Genomic DNA, 21,747 nt, shown 5'->3' with positions numbered 1-21,747 from the left:
ACTGGAAGGTTTCAAGGGCTGAGGTCTCCTTCAGGAAATTCTGCAGCTGTTTTTCCACCACCTGCTCAATCACCTTTCCCAGAAACGGGAGGTTCAAGACCGGGCGATAACTGAGTGGGTCAGTGAGATCCATCGATGTTTTCTTTAAAAGGGGCCTCATCACAGCCTCCTTTAGTGCTCTGGGAAAAACCTCAGAGCTCAGGGACAGGTTAACAATGGTTGGTAAATTGTTACATAAATCTATATTCAATCTGTAATTTTAACCTCAGAAACCAGAGGGGAATACAAACTTTTCAAATCAAATAGCAGCATAGGGCTTCAGAGCCATGCATTGCTACCAATTTCTTTCACATGCTCTTTGCCTACCTGTCCCTTCCTCTCCCCCATTCTTCCACCTCCAAGTTCTGCTCTCAACATAAGCTATTGGCAAAATTTAAAAAATCATTCCAAATATGCGTACAAACAGGATGTATTGATTTAAAGCAAGAAATTTTTAAAAGCTATTTAAATAATGACTTAGCCATTTCCACACAGGTTAGTTGTTCCACAGGTTCCATGCTGTTGGGAAGCAGGTTTTCCCCCACAGCATCAAGGCTCTTTCATAAAGTCCCCCTTACTGGATTTTTCAAGCTTTTCCCCAATCTTTCCCAAACCTGGTTTGCTCTGAAGTTACAGGAAAGGTAGCAGTGATGTTTCCACACACAGATGGACTTGCAAGGTTTCTCCCTGGCTGGTGATGCTGCTAATAAAGTACAACCACCACAGGGCTTCCACAAGGCAGGTTTCTCATAGTTTCCTGCCACCCCTCCCCCCAAACAAGTCACCAGACCTTTTGCCATTAAAAAAACCCAGCATTCGAATATCATTATATCAACATAACATTATGATAAACTGTAACAGGCTCTCTGAATTCACAGCTTTTGTAACAAAAAAGTCTCTAGCACCTTTCACTGTGGAGTTACAAGGGGAAAGGCATCTCTCTGCAATTTAAGAGGCTTTTTTATATAAATTTAAATTTTTTATTAGTGCAAAAACATAAAGAAATAAAAATGCACATACTGGAGACACTTGCTTTCTTAAAAACAAAAACTGAGAATTCAGAGAACCTATTACACATATTATAACACAAAATAAAATGCCAGGGAACCAGGCAAGGAAGCTATGGGGAAACCTGCCACATAGAAGTCGCATAGCTACTGTGCTGCAGACAGTTGCATCAGCAATGCAGAAGCCACACATGCCTATCCCTGTATGGAAGACACTTTAAATTAATAAGATCAGTTTTCCCCATTATTTAAATGTTTCTTAAATTTCATACTATTTGATTGCTACAGCCTTAAAGCACATCAATTCAAAAACCAAATAAAACCTGTATATACTACCTCAGGTGGTATACTACCAGTGCAATCCTAAGAAGAGTTACTCCAGTTTAAGCCCATTAAAACAACTCTTCTTAGAATTGCACTGTACTTTTCTAAATTATTAACTTAGAAAATTATACATGGCAAACTGCTTATATTTAAGGTAATTTAATGCTCATGACTCCAAATAGGATCTCTTGTATAACCTGCTGCCATGACAAAGTTTTTGGTATTTGGAATCAATATTAGAAGATGTTTCTTTCCCATGTTCCTTTCTGCTTTAGTCTGTGCCTTCTCCATGCAATTTCAGGATTGCCTCCTCTCTTATCAGCTTGATGACCAGCTATTGTAACACACAATCTTATGGTCTCTAGAAATTATGTTTTTATCTCTCAACAACTTGCATGAAATGGAAGTCCTTGGCTCTCCAGTAAATACAGTCTGCATGTAATTAGAATATTTAACCAATGGCAGGGATAATGGTAGTTGAAAAGCACATGAATAAAAGGTCCACTTGAATGGATTAGATTACACCTATGGTGTGAAGAACTTTTAAAACAAAAATAGCCTTTCATACGTTCCTTAAAGGATCATAAATTCAGTTTTAAGAGATTAAAGGTGTGCCTTAACTCAGATTTCATTTTAATGTGCAGGTCATTTTTTAAAATTTCTGACGTTTTAAAAATCATCGATTTGTATCACCCTCATATTAAACAATTTTACATCTTGTATCTCTAGTATAGAATTGGTGGTTTTAAATGGCCTTGAGGAACTAGACCCCCATGGTGATTTTACTTGTGTGATACATAGGGATGCCAGTGTAATTGATTATATCCTGGTCTCAGTAGCTTTTCTCCCACAGGTATGTGAGTTCAATGTGAATGACTTCCAAGGAGAGGATCATCTCCCTTTCAACCTGAATATTTCTATCCCCATTGCTGGAGCGACATTAGTTGCAACACCATCCGATCCTGCACAGAGATTGAGAGCTCTGAGACCAATGAGATGGACATTGGATTCAGCCTCCATGACAATTAACATCATGAATTCTGAGAGTTGTAGTTCTGTTCTTGAGGAGTATTTTGAGCAGAAAGACATATGTGGTCTGCTCCATCAACTAATACTTTAGATCTCTTTAAACCAGTCTGTTAGACCTTTTTCTCTTTATAAGCATGTTTGTAAAAACAAATGGTTTGGTAGAGAATGTAGAGACCTTTTTAGATATATGAGGTCTAAATTGCATTTGTTTAAAAATACCAAGCTCCAGAAACATCTTTTAGATTTTATTTCTTTTAAAAAGCTATTTAGGACAATGGTTAGACTTAAAAAAGCAAGCAGTCCAACAAAAAGAATGGGAGATGCTAATTGCAGCCATCAATAGAAATGATTCACAGACTTTCTGGAGAATAGTTAATAGGTGTTTATCTGTAGTCTCTAGATCATCTGAATGTATTAGCTCTACAACATGGGAGAAGTATTTTACTTCTATCTTTAGAAAGACAGGACTTCCCCTCAAACTACACCCCTTTCACCTGACTTATGGCCCCCAGTTTCTCCGGAGGCTGTGAACCAACTGCTTAGGTGAATGCACTCTGGTAAAGCACCTGGACCAGATCTGATTCAGATTGATTTATTGTAATCTAATTCTGTCTGGTGGAGCAATATTCTAGCCCCTTTATTCACACAAATTAACAATACCGGAATTATGCCGGCCTCATGGAGGCACGCTATAATTGTACCAATATATAAAAAAGCCCAAGAAGTGATCCTCTAATTACCAGCCAATTAGCATTCTCTCAGCTCTGGGTAAAATATATGCAGCTTATCTCCAGTCTAAGCAACTGACCTGGTTGGAAGCTGAATCAATTCTTCATCCTGAGCAAGCCGGAAAGGTGCCTCTGCCTTGTCCTTTACTATCTAACTGAGAAGTATTTGTCTTAGGCAGACGACTGTCTTTATGTTGCATTTATGGATCTAGAAGCTGCCTTTGATTCTATCTCTAAATCCCATTTGTGGACCAAGCTAATCAATTCCACAATAGATAGATGGCTCCTATGGCTTAAATTATATAAATTCTATAAAGAGCCTTCCACACAGGTATGCTATGTTCCAGAGGGTCAGCTTACAAAATAATCTTACCAAAGGAGTAAAACAAGGCTGTATATTGGCCCCCGTGCTTTTTAATCTTTATGTAAATGACATGGTGCCTTTTACTAAAAAATATGCCCACCATGAACCCGTATTAGCAGGCCGGGAATTACCCGTACTACTATATGCAGATGATGCAGTCTTACTATCAAGTTCTGAAGTAGGCCTCCAGAAAATAATTATCGCCTTTGTTGAATACTGTAAACAAGAGGCACTTTCAGTAAACTATAAGAAATTGTAAGTTATGATCTTTACCAAAAAATTGAGTTGTAGCCAGAAAGTATGGGAAATTAAAGGTGGTGAAATCAAACTAACAACCCAATTCAAATATTTGGGAGTAACATTTAGCCAAAGCCTATCTTGGAAACTGCATCTTAAACTAGCTAGCTATATAGCCAGACCAAACTCAAATGCTCTCATTAGGTTTTATTTTTCAACTGGGGGCCAATATATCCCAATAGCTATTAGAACAGTTAACGCAAAAATAATCCCTCAGTTTTTATACAGGGCAGCCATCCGGATAAGTAAAGCTTCCAAATTTCTCAAGATCATACTGACCCAATTTATATAAGATATTGGGAGCCCTAAAATGTGTGGCAGGAACTGCACTTAGATTGGAGCTAGCAGAATGCTCCATTGAACTGAGAGCTTGGTTGGCTGCTTTTTAAATTAAGGTTCTTTATTCTACTCCATCATCTGAGGGTTTTCTTCATTTATTGAAAGAGGAAAACTATAGAAGCACTTGGCTAAGGGTGATAGATGGGAAGCTAGATCTGCTTGATTTCCTTCGCTTAACACTTATCAGAGTTGCTCAACAAGAGGTTTGGAGATTAAGTTGGAGGTTTTCAATTTGGATAGGGACAGCACAACTGCTCGAGCTATACATGTCTGTTCATCTCTAGCTCTAGGGATTTCTCCTCCAGTAACCCCGCCCCCCTCCGCTTCATACTTAAGCTATCTTACAATCTCCACTTACAGGTTTGCATTCACTCTTGCAAGACTTAACGCTTTTCCATTAGCAGAACTAATGGGGCGATTTACCCAAGTTTCTTATTCAGATAGACTCTGTCCATGTGTTTCAGGTATGACAAAAATCTCAGCCCACTTATTATTGTTTTGTCCCCACTGGCCTGTTCTTAGGTCCTACTGGATATTTCCCATTTTATCAAGATACCGTCTTCCACTGGAGCCAGGGACGATTTCTTATTTATTGGCAGATACTATTCTGGAAATAACAGTCTCAATGGCGAAATTTCTGGCAATAATAATTTCATTGAAACACAAAGCCAGTTTTAAATGAGTTTTAGGCGAGACTTAGCACTGTCATCTGCATTTAGGTATAGCCAAGTTATTTTTTCTTTTTTCTACTTAAATGCTGAATTTTAATTGTATGGTCCATTTTTATCTATTTTATAAAATATTCTATTCATCATTTATTTTTAATCTTATAGATCTTGTACTTTTAACCCATTGTTATTTAGTAATTGCATATCTGTACCTGATTTTAACTATATTAAATTATACTCAAGGCCTATGGCCATATAAGCAGAAAAAATGATGATTAATTTCTTTTAATTTTTTAAAAAGTATATTCAGGAGCTTTCAACTAGCTGTATTTATATATATCAAAAGAATACTTGCAAAGCAACATTTGAATGCCAAAATTCAAGGAAATGCTAAGTTAAAATAAGCCCTAGCATCAAGGGCCCAAAACAGTAGCATTACTTGAACAAGGATATGTTTTACTAATAAGAAACTCATCCTGGCAAGATTCCATAATAGCAGCAAAAGCATGCACAGTTGTGGTGGTCATGGAAGGGAAAACTAGTTATACAAACCTCCTCAGGACCATACTCACAGCTGCTTCATGTACAGACTGGATAGATGCTTTGCTTATAACCATCCCCTAAATAAACATAGGAATACCAGTCTCCCATCGGCAGTGGGGCATCCCCTGCTCCCACCCTCCACTCCAGCTTACCTGGCTAGTGGGGGGGAACACACCTCCAGGGTGCACCCCTGGGTGGTGCAGCGTGCTCCTGAGTGCCACAATGGCCTGAATCGGGCCACTGCAGGGCATGGGAGTGCTCCTGTGCTCCGCAGCGGCACGATTCAGCCTGAATTTGCCCAGATTTTGGCCGAATCGGACCAAATTGGGCCACTGCATAGTGCAAGAGTACTGCCACACTCTGCAGCGGCCAGAAACAGGCCAACTTGGTCCCAAATGCAGCCTGAACGGGGCCACTGGAGCACAGCAGGGGTGCTGCTGTGCTCCATAGTGGCCCAATTTGGGCCCAAATAGGGTTGAATCAGCCCCATTCAACCCCTTAGGAGCATGGGAATTCTCCCAGGGTGGCCCATGACCCATGTGATGACAGCCAGGAGTGCACACACATTGCACACACATGCATAGAGCAAAAACAAAAGGTAGGAACCAGGGTCCAGACCTTCTGCTGGGGGAAGGGGTTGGGGGACCTGGCAACCCTACATAAATACAATCTTGACTGCTGAAGCAGTACACATTTTTTTGAAAAAAAAAACATTTTTCAGAGCAAAAAGAAGCCTCAACTTAGGGTTTTCTTCAGGTATTACAAGTCAAATGAAACCAATAAACAGCTTACAACAACCTGCATTTAGTTCTGAAAAGCGTAAGAAATACAGCATGTTTTAGATCTGTGTGTTAGCCATGCCAGTGTGACTCGAAAGAAATACCAGTGTACTGCAGTAAAGGTTTGTGTGATATTCTGGGTACAACACCTTCTAATCAGCCTCCTAGGAAAGCAGGTAATTCTACAGTTTCTCTGAATCCATAACTGTCTGATCCAATTGCACCTGACCAGAGCTCAACAAATTTCAGATGCCAGGTCATCATGACAACCAGAAATATTGTAATGGTTCCTAAGTATTTTAAACAATTATTTTATTGCATCATATCTCAGTATTTCTCAGTGGAAGTATAAAGCTTATTTATTATTTCACATCAGATTACATTCAGCTGTATGACATCTAAATAAATATGCATGAACTTCTTGTCACTGCTTGCCTATATGTAAACTTTAATTTATACCACTCAGTGGGGGTAAATGAATTTATTTCTTAACCTGTTCCTTTCTATACTAGTGCCAACATTCAGCTGAAAAAAACTTTAAATCAATAGTGAAACTATGAAGGATTCGGTTTCTTTTTCTCAGCCATGCCGGACGCTCCTCTCGGCTGGTCCGGGAGGAAACGACCGGGCACCCTGACCGGGCGGCTGACCCGCAAGGATTAGCCCCCAGGACTCCCAGGGAGGGAGCCAGGGTCCGGGACGCGGCGGGAAGAACTCCCCGAAATCAATGAGGGGGGGGAATTGCCCGTTTGTCCCTATGGAGGCCGGCAGATGTGCGCGGCGCCTCGAGTGCCGCCGGGCAACGAGAAACGGCAAGTAAAAGAAACAGGCGGAAGCCTGTAAACAAGCGAATCCCTTCTGTTCTACAAGCGTTTGTGAAGGAGAGGTTGATCTGAAGAAGACTCGCTCTTCCCCTTTGTTGAGTTCCAGAATTTTGTTGGCGCCCCCCCCCCCCCAAATGGCAGCAAAGAAGCAAAGTCCCGCTCTCGGTAAGTCAATCTCGGCTACCTTGCAGAAGGGGGAGTCGCTCGAAGAGTTGGTACGCAGGGCGGTGGTGGAAGCTATAAAACCCTTTGTTGACAAGCTGAACGAAACTGATCAAAGGGTGGGCTTAATTGAAAGCGAGGTGAAAACCATTAAGGCAGCAGCGGGGGGGGGGGGGGGCAGAAAAGTCTGCTCTGGAAAGTGCGTCACTTGTGAAGGCTACAAAAAAGGAGCTGAAGTTGGTGGAGAACCAGCTGATCGGGCTACAGGTGGAACGAACGCAGACAATTTTGCGTCTCCAAAACGTGAAAGAGGAGGAAAATGAGGATCTGTGGGATTTGGTCTCGGAACTACTGGCGACACCCGCGAGGATGACTAAAGAAGAGGTCAAAAGCGCCATTTTGGAGGTCCGTCGGGCTTCTTCAAAATATGCAACAAAGCGACAGTTGCCTCGTGAGATCATTATTGACTTTTCATTTAAAAAGATTCGGGACACCATCCTATATAACTCATACAATGCGGATTTGGACTTTATGGGTTTGAAAGTCAAGATTTTGAAGGACGTTCCATTTCTAGTCCGGAAACGGCGTTTTAAATATAAAAAGTTTGCAGCACTTCTGAGGGACCATGGAATAAAGTACAAATGGTTATTCCCGGAAGGAATATGGTTCAGATATAAAGATCAGGCCTATAAGATATTATCAGAAGATCAACTAAAGGATTTTGAGAATAAAAACCCAGAACTCTGCTGCACCAAGAACGAAGAAAAGGAGGAGCCGGAGGGGGGGGGAGGAGGAGAGCATCGCAACAGCAGTTGCACAGAGAGAATTGCGTCCGGGACCTAGAAGGGGGAGGAAAGTTTAATCAGAATTTGAAATGTTTATTCTCTGTATGATTAACCACTCCATCATTATTTTATGGAGCTATTTTTGTATTATGACAGTATGAAGGGAAACATTGAAGTGTAGTGTTTAGTGTTTGTAGTTCATTCCCCCCCTTTTCTTTTTCCACCCCCCCTTTGTCCCTTCCCTCTCCCCTTTCCTTGTGATAGTTTTGTGTAGTGTTTTGTAGCTATGAAAAATAAAAAATTTATTAAAAAAAAAATAGTGAAACTATGAAGTAGTTAGGTTATGGTTAGAGATCAGCTTTTTGTTAGTATGATGGCAACCTAGGTTACCCTATACTTATTTACTACAGCATTTTCATCATAGCAGGTCAGGATAAAGTTTTCTGGTAGCAATTATTTGAAATTCAGTTAATTAAAATACAAAAACCTAAAAGGTGAAAAATTAGTATAGCTCCTAGATTCAAAGAACATTTGTTAAGGGCTGAACATTATTTTCCCAAAGAGGTAGTTACCTACTGCTTCTGAGTTAACACTTTGGCATACTTCTTTTCAATGAGGAAGCAAGCCTGCATTGGCAGCTCCTACAAAAGACACGGGACAGGTATTTCTGCCATGTCTGAGCAGAACCCGTGCAAAGCACAAACTCTGAGTGAAATATTCTTCCCACTTTTCTCTCTGAAAAAATAGTATTTCCTCATCTATCACAAGTTTTGGAAACTTTGGCCCAGCCTCAATTAAATAATGACAGCAGCTGCTGCTGAAGAACAAAATTCCTGAAAAGTTTGCCCACAAAAGTGTATAAGTTCCGCAAGCCTATCAAGTTTGCCATCCAATGAATCAGTAGCACTACACTATTTCAGTGGAAAAGCTAAAATGTTTTTCTTACCCTCAAGATGAGGATAAGCTGATTTGTTTTTACCGTAGATGTAGATTTAGTAGGTAATGCAGTAGAGCTTATTACAAAATGGCTTTCCCACTCTCTGGGACTCCCTAACAAGGGAGTTCACCAGATAATCTCTCCGGGTATCTTCACCAAAAGTTAAAAAAATGTTTTAATAATTTCTTATGGAATTTATAGTAAACTTTTAATCCCGTAAGTTCCTACAGAACACCAGAGAACAGATGCAGCCAATGCTAAGAAAATATTTAGGGAAAAACTCTCTAACTTTAGGTGCGAACTGAAGAAAATTTACTCAGCACACTTTTCATAGGGTATGAAATCTTTAATAATAAAAAATATATACTCCAAAATCAGACCACAGGAAAGACATTTCCAGGCATTATTTACATTATTAGACATTAAGTATTAAGGCACACTATTTAGACTTTGAAGTATCCTGAAGGACCAATTATGCTACTTCCTTTATGAATAAAAATCTAACAGTATGCAAGTGCACATCACATTTTCCTACAAACTTCCAAAAAAATTGCAGAAAAGCACAAATAACAGAAAAGCACAGAGTGCAACCAGAATCATTTCAGACATTTATTTATATATGTGAGGTCAGCCCCGAGGGTTTGCACAATTTTGTTTAAAAGGTTTACATTTTTAAAACTTACCGTAGCAGAGGAAATGGCCACCATTTGGAGAAAGTGCTCCTTCTCATGAGAGGCATGAAATGAGTGGAGTGATATTTCCCCATTGGGGCAGTGTGCCTCCATTAGCTATCTGGAATACATGCCAGCTGCAGTGCTTCTGCAGGCTGCCTTTCTCAGTGTTGCCATTACCACCTCAACTGGGTAGGTAGCAGCAGCGCTGCTGCAGGAAGGAGAAGCAGGAGGACCTGATGCCACTGCCTCAGGAGCCAGGCATGCAGAGGTGCTACAGGTCAAAGGGGGAAGAGCAAGAGGCACCATCACCACATAAACCAGGCAGAGGCAGCATAGCAGCAGGTGGTTTAGCCAACTAGTGGCTGTCCCAGTAAGCAAAATGTAAAAGAAGAATGGAATCCTCCCCACCACCAGTCCCCTACTTGCTACAAGCTATTTTACATCTTTCCTCCATCCCTAGAAAATGAGTTCAAGGATTAAGCAGGTATTCAATGTGAATGATTAACTTAACCTCCAATTTAAAAGAAAAATATACTCTCCTGTGGTGCCAATAACAACATAAAAATCTTAATATAGCATTTCTTAAAGTAGGATCTAGAGACCCCTGGAGAAAGGTCTGCAAGAAGAGAGGCAAACATGAAAAAGAAACTTTCACTTTTCCCAAAATGGAGACAAAGACTCTCCACCTCAGAGGAACTGACAAAATTGGCTTTCCCCTCTTTCAAAGGATGAGAGTCCATAGAGCTGCTGCTGCCTGTAGTCTCCTAGCCTCCAGATCACCTTGGAGCATTAACCAGATAGGGTGCTGATTGGTCAGTGGGAACCAATAATGTGGCTCCATGAATACTATATGGCTGAGTAATCACAAGGAAGTACAGTAGTCATAGTTAGTTCTAGCATAAAAGTGAACTGGTTTGCATTCTATTTTGCAATGCAAAGAATTCTGCATTCACAGAAAGTAAAGCCAATGGCAGCTTTCAGATGAATACCACAAGTTTAAATTTTGTGTCATGATGGTCTTTTTTCAATTTCTGTGAACAGCTTTGAATTTTTTCCCCAGACTCATTCAACCCCATTCCATTGGCCTGTAGTTAGCAATTATTAACACAGTTCTTCTTGTCTTAAATGCAATGTTCCTTCCAATCAAGGGATAAAGTTGATTATAACTTGGGTCAAAGCCTTTTAACTTGTGGCCCTAAAGAATCTGAGATGTGAATGCACATTATGTATATTAAAAATATTAAGGGTTCCTTCTCCTCCTGCTTCTTTCACATGCTTTTCTCCCAACACCCAGCCTTTAATTCAGTGAGTGTGAACTAAGACTAGATTTGCCAGCAGAACACAGAGATGGGAGGGGAGTCCCACAATTCCCAACTTTAAACGGCTTATTTGCTGGATTAATTGACAACTCGGGATTTACAGGAGCCAAAGAAGGTGTTTACATGCTCAAAGGATCTATGTGCTCTGTAGTGCATGCTCTGTCTCTTACCGCTTTAACTAATGATCATCCTACAACAGAAAAGATTAGCTCCTTGTAAACCTTCCCTCAATTCATTCCCTCATTCAGGAGGGCTTTTTAACACAGGTAATAGGACTGTGCTGTAAGGAAATAGTTCAGAAATATGCGCTGGAAAGGGATAGGGACTGTAGATAGTGTGTTGCTCTAAGTATGATCCTACTGGATAGTTCCATAACGTATAATATGTCATGTCAATTTGCTATGTTTTGGTTCAGCACTGTTTTTCAGTTCTGTATTAGATTACTGCTTGTTTTAAATGTTCTGCAAACATAAGATGATCAGACCAGTAGTCCATCTAGTCCAGTATCCTGTCTCATAGTGGCCAACCAGTTACTATGGAGGACCAACAACAGAGCAAAAAGTCTAAGGCCTTCCTCTGTTGCCTCCTGGCACTGGTATTCAGAGGTTCACTGTCTCTAAATGTGGAGTTCTCTTTAGTCACCATGGCTAGTAGCCACTAATAGACCTATCCTCCATAACTCTGTCTAATCCTCTTTCACAGATGTTTATGCTTGTGGCCATCTCTATATCCTCTGGCAGTGAATTCCACATCTTATTCACTCATTGTAGAAATCAGTATTTTCTTTTGTCTGTTCTGAATCTACTGGCCATGAATCTCATGTTCTGATATTATGGGAGAGGGAGAAAAAGATCTCTGTCCATCCTCTCTACCCTGTGCATAATTTTATAAAACTCTATCATGTCCCCCATTAGTTGTTTCCTTTCTAAACTGAAAAGTCCCAGACTGTTCAGCCTTTCTTCATAGGAAAGATGCTCCAACCCCCTAATCATCTTGGTTGCACTCTTCTGTACTTTCTCCAGTTCTGCAATGTCCTTTTGGAGATACAACGACCAGAACTGCATACAGTATTCCAAATGAGGCCACACCAGGGGCATTACGATATTGACAATTTTATTTTCAACCCCTTTCTTAATCATCCCCAGCATACAGTTTGCATTTTTCACTGCTATAGCATACTGAGTTGACATTCTCATTGAGTTAACCAGTATGACCCCAAGGTCTCTTTTCCTCTCTGTCTCAATATATTCAGACCCTATTAACATATACTTGTATGGGATTTTTTGTTCCAATGTACATCACCTTACACTTGCTTACACTGAATTTCATTTACCATACTATTGCCCACTCATGCAATTTGTGGAGATCCTCCTAGAGTGCTTCACAGTTGGCTTTGGTTTCCACCACCCTGAATAGTTTTGTGTCATTTGCAAACTTCACCACTACACTGTTCATCCCCAGTTCTGGATCATTTACAAACAAATTAAAATCCTTGCCCTGTTGCATTATTTATTGAATGCCCCAGCTGTTGATCGTATTGACCTACACTGTGTAATCTGCCTTGTTTCACTGAGAAAGGTGGACTATAAATAACAAATTAAATTCATTGTGAGAACAACTGGTACAGAATCCCCATGTATTGTTCCCAAATTCTCTCCTTGGATCATGTTCCAATGCTCCCAGAAATTCCTCACTGGTCAGAGAGAATCCAATGGAAGGCTTATACAAGCTGATTAAATCCTTTCCATGAACAGTTGGAATACCTGTAGCTATCATTCCAATTTTATTATTCAGATTCCTCCACTGAATATCTGACAAGAAAATATTTAAAACAATACATAAAACTGTGCTATAGCTTAAGCATAATTCTAGCTTAACTTTTCAAAAAAATATACAGCTTTGTTAAAGTCATGTGCCAGACATTTAAATATAAAACTATTTAAATATTAAGTCTGTACAAAATTTATTCTGTAATGTAATGAACAGATGAAACTGCCATATACATTACAGAATCAAGACCACTGATCTATCAAGATCAGTACGGTCTACTTTGACTGCCAGCACTTCTTGCCAGGCTCAGAGAAGTCTTTCACATTACTTATTTCTTGATCCTCTTTGCTGGAGATATTAGGAACTGAACCTGGGATCTTCTACATACAAAACAGATACTGTGCAACCCACAGCCCTTCCCACAATGGAAAGCATAAAAGCTTTTTTTTCCCCTGGAGCAAAGAGATTCTAAGTCACCACAAGATACCACCTGACTCCTCATTGCTTGGTTCCCAGGAGAAGATCCCTAATGCCTAAGAAAAAAGTGCCAGATAGAGCACACAGTATCCAAATAGCTGTTACCCAGAACAAACTAAAAGAGATTAATGTTGGAATCAGAGGAAGAGAAGTTAATAATGTAATTCAGAAATGTTGTAATCCTCTTTGAGGATGTATGATTGGAAAACAGGACATAAATGAAGTGATTTGTGGGCTGCCCTGTTAACCTACAGCTATGTAAGTTAAATTAGGCCCCTACTCAAAGAGCCACGCACAGAGGTGTGCATGAGAACTGTGGCTTCTGAGTCCACTCTTCCAAAAGCTTAATGCAACAAAAATTACCAACTCACATAAGGCAAGAAATCCAGGATTCTAATCTGTCACAACAGACTTTTTTCTTACATAGACTTTTGTAAAGCAGGAATTTGATTTACACAGAACAGAAAGGTGACTATTGGTGTTTTAAAGATATTCCTACAGAAGAACTCGCGTGGCATCATTGGTTATAGTTCAGTTTCCAATGTATTATATGAAATAAAACTCCTTTTTTTTAAAAAAAAGTGTTTTCTAACCATAACAAAATTAACCCAGAAGAACTCCTAAATAATCATAGCTAAATTACATATGAACATTCTGCTAAATTACCTAAATGAAATGCAAAATGGATAGCAGGTATTAGTTATAAGGGGTATATACTATTACGAAACATATGTGAACCTGAAGTAACAGTGGAAATATTACATTTTATGAACTTTTTCACAACATATACTGCTACTTTATATTACTATGGATTTTAGAAGTTAAAGAAAATAATAAAGCACCTATATTTATATATTCATTTTTACTTCATGTACACTTGTTCTGCTCCAAAAAGCATCACTACATCTGCAACCCCATGGACATTTACATGGCTTTTTTCTGAGTAAACGTACAAATGATTGAGCTGCACCCGTACAGTCAGCATGCTTCCTTGAAAGTCTCACTGAAATCAACTATTCCTTCAACCATGTTAAGGTGTTTAAAAGCAGAGAAGGCACACATCCTCTAATAATTCCTATAATATGTGTTTAAGATCACTGATTTAACACAGAGAAGTTTAAAGAATAAAGATCACTGTGCCTAATATATAAACTACAGCATCCCAAAACAGAATCAGGCTTTTACCAATATATTAACTGTATGTTTATGACATGAAATTAACTTAAATTCACAACCTACTATATAAAAACTCTACCTAGCATTTTTATACTAACTTTATTCAAGATTAAACCATATTATATACATCCAGCAAATCAGTTTCTGCCTGTGAAACAGAAAATGAAGATCTCAATTTCACTCGATCCTAGCAGGGGCATTAACAGAACATTTTTCATTCAATGTTATTTTCTGGGTATAATGTATCAACTGTGATACTAAGTACTGACAACAAGGTAACTGATGGTTAAGCAAAAATGCATTTACTGTGGCTATAGATGACAACTTCTGTCTATTCACATATAGACATTCATCTGACTGTGTAAGTATAAAACAATCATTTGCACACCATTAGTGATATATTATTGATGACACATTTATGTATGCCTATTCAGAAATGGAGGAAGACGTCATACATTTATACAAGTAAAACACAGCCAAATCAACAGTTATATAAACCCAAATGCATTCTCACATACAATGAATGCTAATTTCAACCTACTTTTTAAATATATACAAAAACTGACATGTACCATCATAGAGCACACAGCATACCAGCCTATGAATATTGTTCGTATGCTAGTCAATTATGTAAACAAATTTTACACTGGAATTTCCAACAACAACTGTGCATATGTTAATCCATTGTAATGATACAGTCACCACTCTGCATTGTTAGTAGACATACAGTTTAGATCTTAATTATTATAGCAATCTATATATTCTCCAAAATAGTGAGCAATGCAAAACAATTTTCTGTAGGAAAAATAGTAGCCTGCTGTTCCACACATACACAGAGTTACTATATCAAAAGCTGCTTTCTGTACTTACCCACCAATGTCTTAAGTGCATGCAGGCCTGGAAGTAACAGTCATTGTCCTACCCTGCACTTGAACACAGAAGCAGAGGCTCTAACCTAACTCAAAGCAGGCTATCAGGAAACTGTTTACAATAATTTTATTATCTTATGTTTCAAATGAATAGGCTTTTGGAAACATTAAAGTAGACACCAACTAAGTTATTCACACTAGTACTTACTTAATTCAAGTAATAAGAGACATGAATTTGTACTCTACCCTTTTCTGGAAGAACAGTAGCTTAATATAATTTTGCATGGGGAAATATGAGCAGAAGTAAGAAAGGACAACGTAAACACTCTCTACTCAATTCAAACAATATTCCTAATTCCAACAGAGGTTCTACCACTTCTCATAAGAAACCACCATTCAGTTGGTTACTGTGCACCAAAAAATGATAAACATGCACCTTATGAAGCAATACTAACAGTAACATCAAGGCAATACTAGCTATTTATATAAAAAGAGTGATTTGATGGAGAAAAACAATAGTCTCAGAATGATAATCACATTATGAATCAGCTACCATATGACATTGCAAGATCATTTGATCTAGAAATCTGTAAGAAGGATCTTAAGCCAGATTTCAGGATTATCACACATCCAGGAAATAGCTAACAGGAGAACTCTAGAGGGCCTAACCTAACTCAAAAGATTATTGATCAAGATGGGTAGCTGTGATTGTCTGTAGCAGTAGAAAAGAACAAGAGTCCAGTAGCACCTATAAAACTAACAAAATTTGTGGTAGGGCATGAGCTTTCATAAGCCACAGCTCACTTCTTTGGATCTGAAGAAGTGAGCTGTGGCTCATGAAAGGCTCATACCCTACCACAAATTTTGTTAGTCTTATAGGTGCTACTGGACTCTTGCTCTTTTCTACTCACAAGATTATTGTGCTGATAAAATAGAGAAGGGGAGAATGTTGTAAACAACTTAGGATTCCCATTGAGGGGGAAAGTGGGGTATAAATGAAGTAAATAATCAAACCAAATGAACTTCTTGTATTTTTTCCTTTTAAAAGAAGAGGAAAAGATTGGGACCAAGTAGTTTTCCATGACTATTACTTAAGACAACCTGGAACCTGCAAGAACTAGTGGGGAACAGCTCATTTCCCACTCCCCCATTATCTTTCCTTTCCTTGACAGCCCCCATGCAGTGGTGGATAGTGTCCTCAAGGCACAGCTGACTTATGGCGACCCCTGGTGGGATTATCATGACAAGAGACTAACAGGTGGTTTGCCATTGTCTGCCTCTGCAACTCCAACTTCATTGGAGGCCTCCCATCCAATTACTAACAAGGCCGACCCTGCTTAGCTTCTGAGATCTGACAAGATCAGGCTCACCTGGGCTATCCAGTTCAGGGTGATAACCCCCATAGTCTCTCCACTTTTCCTACTTCCTTCTCTGCTTCTCTCCCACATCCAACCTACCTTTATTTCTCTCCATCTCTCCCTCCCTCCTTCCTCTTGGCACCTTCTCTCCAGGAGAAGTCTGGCTAATTATGTGGTGTCAGTTCCTGGGCTAGGCCCAGTTGCATAATGGGGAACCCCCAAGAACTTGAAAGGGGCAGATCATTTCCCCCTGCCTCCTTCTCCCCACACTATTTCCTCTTTCCTTCCTCCTGGCAACCCCATACCCACACCTTTTTCTGCTTCCTTCTCTCCTTTCCATCCACTAACCAACCTACTTTTAATTTACCCTCCCATCATCAGCTATATTTACTTCATTTATATGCCCTGACCTAAACGGGCCAGGTAAGCTTGATCTCATCATACCATGGAAGATAAGAAGGGTTGGTCATGATTAGTACTTGGATGGGAGACCAATAAGGAAAACCAGGGTCGCTAGGCAGAGGCAGCCAATGGCAAACCTCTTCCTCTAGTCTTTTGCCTTGTACAAACCCCAGCAGAGGTAATCAAAAGTAGGTTGCAACTCAAAAGACACTTTATATACATATACTATTTATACCCCTCCTTTCTCCAGTGTGGACCCAAAGCAGCTTACATCATTCTCCTTTCCCCCATGTCATCCTCACAACAACTCTGTGAGCAGGGGCAATCTGCAAGTAAAAAGCCCTGGAAAAGGGCCACTCACCAAGGGCTCCTCAGGCCCTGCTCCCCCCAAGGAGAGAGGGAGAAAGGAAGAAGCATCCTGACTAACTAGTTGGCCGGGGTCACTCTCTTCCCTTCTATGGGTAGGGCTCAGCCCTTCAGTCACAGAGCTGGCCCAGCCCAGGTGCAAGGAAAAGGCCAGTGGCCCACCAGGAAGTGTCCTGGTGCTCTTAATAGCCGACCCTCCCCCCCCCCCGCCTTTGAAGGAACTTAGGTTGAGAATGTGTAACTGGCCCAAGGTCACAGTTTCCATGGCAGAGTGGGTTTTTGAAGTCCTAAACTCTAACAAGTACATCAAACTAATTTTCATGGCAAGTCATGCACGTAAGGTTGAAGCAAGCTGCCTGGTGGTTACTGCTGGGCCTACCCTGATCAATCTTTCCTCAAAGCCAAAACAGTCCCAGAAAAGGCCCTGCCTCCTCCCCAACCTCTTACAGAGAGAAACCAAACCTAGAACACTGGCTAATCTATTAGCATTGCCTAGAAATAGCCACTGAGGGCATACATTTCTTCAAGCTACAGATGCTCCATTTATCATGAGAAATTAACCCATCCAATATAATTCTCTCTTTTTTCTTAGATTTCTGATTTTTCTGCAAACCTCGTGCTTATTTTAGGTTTGTAGAAAAGTCATTCTTGTCCATTCATGGCTCCTATCGCCAGATATAGATATTTTCAGATTTGGCCGAGCTGACAATTAGATATATTGATGATTATTAGCATTATCATCTAACAAAAAAAGGGCCCCAAAAGCTAACAGTGTAAGTCTAAAAACACTTTCATGGGAATAAGTCCCAATGAACAGACTTGATTAGGATTCAGAGCAGATGTGCTTAAAATTGCTAAATTAACTATAGTTCACAACAATTTGTGAGTTACCACACTAGCCATGATCTGACAGCAATTCTAGTTATTTTTGACTGCTATAACCAGCTTTGTTGCTCCTGTTCTTGGCTACCTCAGCCAAAATCTTTACCTGTCTGGTACCTAAGAGCTGGATGTAGACTAGTGTCTCTGTTATCTAGAGCCCAATTCAACCACAACTTTTGCCTTCTAGTAATCCATTCTAATAAGTCAGTTCCTTAAGGCCTAGGACATCACTCATCCAATGGAATGGAACACCCGTTTGTTGTAAGTTTATCTGCCCTGGTTAGTCATTCCTATTTCACTACCATTTAATCTATACTTAACACATTCAGAAACTGCAAACTCATTAAAATAAAAGGAACAAGATCACATTATTATCCAATGGTGCATGTATTAAAGCAGTATTACTTCATGATTTCTGGAGTTCTGATTAACAGAACTAAAACCCCAGTAAATAGAGTTTCAACACTTCCAACATCTCAAGGCATAAACATATGAAAAGTATACCAAGTGAGGAACTTCATCTCATAGCTGTCGTAAAATCTCAAGCCTACCGTGATATACAAGGAGATGGCTAGAGATGTGTGAAAAATGTGTGTAAGGGATACTCATTAAAGCCTGAATAAGTTATATTCGTACTCTTTAAAAAGTCACACTACAAACATTTTCATTCTTCCTAGTTCCAGATTGAGTTCTAACATTTTAATAGCAGTAATCAGTAACCTAATCAGTAATCTAATTTCTGAACTATTTTCATATCTAAAATCCATTAATATATGAAATGTTGATCAACCAATATGACAAATGTTGTATATTAAACATATAAGCTGATAAAGAAATCCAATGTCTTCATATACTGCCTATTTTAAAACTACAGGTAAAACGTAACAGAGGAAAGTTTAATTGTCCAAAACAAAACCAAAAAAATCCCAAGAACTGAAAAATAATGTAATTATTCAGAATACCAAGCTTGCCAATAATACCAAGAGGAAAACATGTAAGCATGCCAAAGTAGACTAATAAATCCAATGTAGAACACCACTGTTCTAAAATAAAGGATCAATTTCTTATACCCAGACTACCCACTAACATGTCAAATATACTTACTCTGAAAAAACTAGAAAAACAAACTTGCTTTTCCTACTATGTAATGACTACCATTTTTCAAAGAATTAAATAGTCAAGTCTAGGCTCCATAGCATTTGTCAGTTACAAATAAACTGTTATCCTCCAGCTCTGCAAATACAGTATTTTTACTTTAGCAAATGAAGGATTGGAATCCTTCGACACACACAGTTTGTCTATGCAGCTAGCTGCTGAAAGCGGCACAGTTCAGCTCATGTACATATTCATTCCTACTATTTATTTCCCTGTTTACCTCCTCCCACCCTGCTCTTTCTCCTCCCTGTCCGGCCATCTTGGGCCAACAGGAGCAGCCATTACTTAAGTAAATGACAGGACCAAGAACTTTTTACAAGAATAACATTTTTCTTTAGCTACTAAGGTGTGAAACAACAACTTGTTCCCTTTCCACAAAAAAAGCTAGAGGAGGTCCTCCCTCCCCAAAAAAGGAGAGACTCAGTGGAGGAAGTTTGTAGGATAGAGGGATCATGGACCAAGAGTAAACAAACTACTTTGACCAACTCTCAAACAGTACCGAATGAACAGGACCACATTTCTTCAGGAGACCTTTGATTTAAATGGAATCAGAAATGGTGATTCAATAAAATCCCTCTCCTCAAAAAAAAAAAAAAAAAGGAAAGGGGCTAAGACCAGGATGACACGAACGTCCAGGCTGGCAAATGGCTAGTAAGTACAGCCCAGTGTCCCACGCTGCTCCCGGTTATTCACAAAGGTTGCTCCCAGCTGGAGAGATCCGGGCCTGATGCGCAGACACTCTATCGGACTTTTGGTCAAAGCTCAGAAAGCGGCCAAGAGGAGTTTACACCCCACGCAACCCATTTGTCACCCTGAGCACCTGAGCGAGAGAGAAGGAGGAAGAGCAGCCTGTGGCCAAAGGCACGCGCCAGAGGAGCCAGAAAGCCAGAGAAGAGGGTGGTCCAGGCAGCCCCGGCCTAAGCCTCTCTTAGCGAATCTTGCGGGCGCTATGTGACGATTTAACGCCTCTGCTCTCCCTCAATAAACACACACACGGGCGCGCGGGAGGGTGGCTCCCTCGTCGGTTGCCTCCTCCCCCACCCCAGTCCTCTTACCTTTAACAGCAAGGCCTTCGTTCTGGCGCCATCTTCATGAAGCCTCAGAAACCCGAAGAGTCGGCTGCGGGCAGGCAGAGAGAGAGAGAGGTTGAGGGAAACAGCCACGTTAGCCGAGAGCCCCCCCCCCCCGCCCAACATATAGACCGCTTCGTTCGCTGCCTCGCGCCCGTTGGCAGAGGCAGAGCCTACACTCCGGCCCAAGAGCACCTCCGCGGCTCACTCGCTGCCTGGCTCACGCTCGCTCTTTCCCTCTCCCTCTCTCGCACATACTCGCTCTCTCACACAGCCCGGGCAGGCGGGCAAGAGAGAAGACCGGACAAGCCGGAACCCGGAGGCTGCCGTTCGGGTACCTGTCGAGGCCGGAAAGGACTTCTCTTTCCTCCGCTGTCAGGCTGGCGAAGTCCTCCTCGCTCTGGCCGCTCGCTTTCCCCGCCGCCATTTTCTTTTCCTCATCACCGAAAGAAGCAGTAGAGGCGGCGGCGGCGGCAGCGGCGGCGAGCGACACTCCACACGATTTCATGGAAACGCAACGCAATTAACTCACGATCGCAAGGCCCCCCTCCCCGCGCGCCCCCAACACCCCCCCAGTGCCGGGCGGGGCGGGGTGCCCGACACACACACACACCACCACAACTTTTATTACAACAACAACAGCCGGCTGGGAAGGGGAGGGAGGCGGGGGGAAGCCCCGCGGCTCGGAGTAGAAGGAGGAGGGAGGGCGGGAGGGAGCCCCAGCGCTGGAGACTGGGGGGGGGGGGGAGCAGGAGAGGGAGGAGAAAGAGGAGGAGGAGGCGGCGGCTGCTGCTGGCGGTGACGGCGGCAGAGCAGAATGTTTACATCGCTGCTGAGCCGCCAGTCCCGGCGGCGAAAGGTGAGTGGAGTCGGGGTGACGGGGGCCCGCGCGCGCCCGACTGGGGTGTATTTGTTGCCTGTACAAACTTCCCCAGCAGCTGCACAAAGTTGTTGTAATTGTGTCACACAGCGAACCCCACGCCGCCACCGTGACCCCCCCTCCCCACTCCGCTTGCTTGTGCCCACGCAGCCAATCCCTGCTCTCAGGCATGCCCACGTGACCTTTGTTGACTTACGTCAGTCATAGCGCTCTTCTACCGCTACGCTCGATTTTGGTAGCAGCACTGCTTCTGCCAAGGGGATGCAGTCTCTATGAGTTTCATCATATAGTTCTGGTACCTGATGGTGGTAGGTAGAATCCTCTGGGTGAAGCTGGAGCAGGAGCTGTAAAAGAGTACACTGTTGCAGTGATTTTACTGTATTATTATTATTATTATTATTATTATTATTATTATTATTTACGATTTATAAACCTCCCTTCCCCAGGGGCTCTGGGCCGTGAACAGCAGTTAAAATCAATAAAAACAAGAAAACAATAATTCTAAAATCAACATACAATAAACA

At 41.1% G+C, this 21,747-nt stretch overlaps 1 protein-coding gene across 2 annotated transcripts in view; it reads right to left on the bottom strand.

The window, feature by feature from the left end:
* The window catches only part of KDM6A (lysine demethylase 6A), a 307,417-nt gene extending 286,474 nt beyond the window's left edge, over nucleotides 1–20,943 (bottom strand). For both annotated transcript variants that reach the window (XM_054973328.1, XM_054973329.1), the window contains exons 1-2: nucleotides 20,682–20,943; nucleotides 20,329–20,392 (exon numbers count right to left, since the gene is read on the bottom strand). In XM_054973328.1, coding sequence (XP_054829303.1) covers nucleotides 20,329–20,392; nucleotides 20,682–20,851 — 234 coding nt within the window. In that variant the 5' untranslated portion in view covers nucleotides 20,852–20,943. The remainder of the gene's footprint in view (nucleotides 1–20,328; nucleotides 20,393–20,681) is intronic.
* Nucleotides 20,944–21,747: the final 804 nt, after the last annotated feature.

The sequence above is a fragment of the Eublepharis macularius genome, chromosome 3 (genome assembly GCF_028583425.1).
Source record: "Eublepharis macularius isolate TG4126 chromosome 3, MPM_Emac_v1.0, whole genome shotgun sequence".
In the NCBI taxonomy this organism is placed as follows: Eukaryota; Metazoa; Chordata; class Lepidosauria; order Squamata; family Eublepharidae; genus Eublepharis; species Eublepharis macularius.
This window is presented reverse-complemented; position numbering and strand designations above follow the sequence as displayed.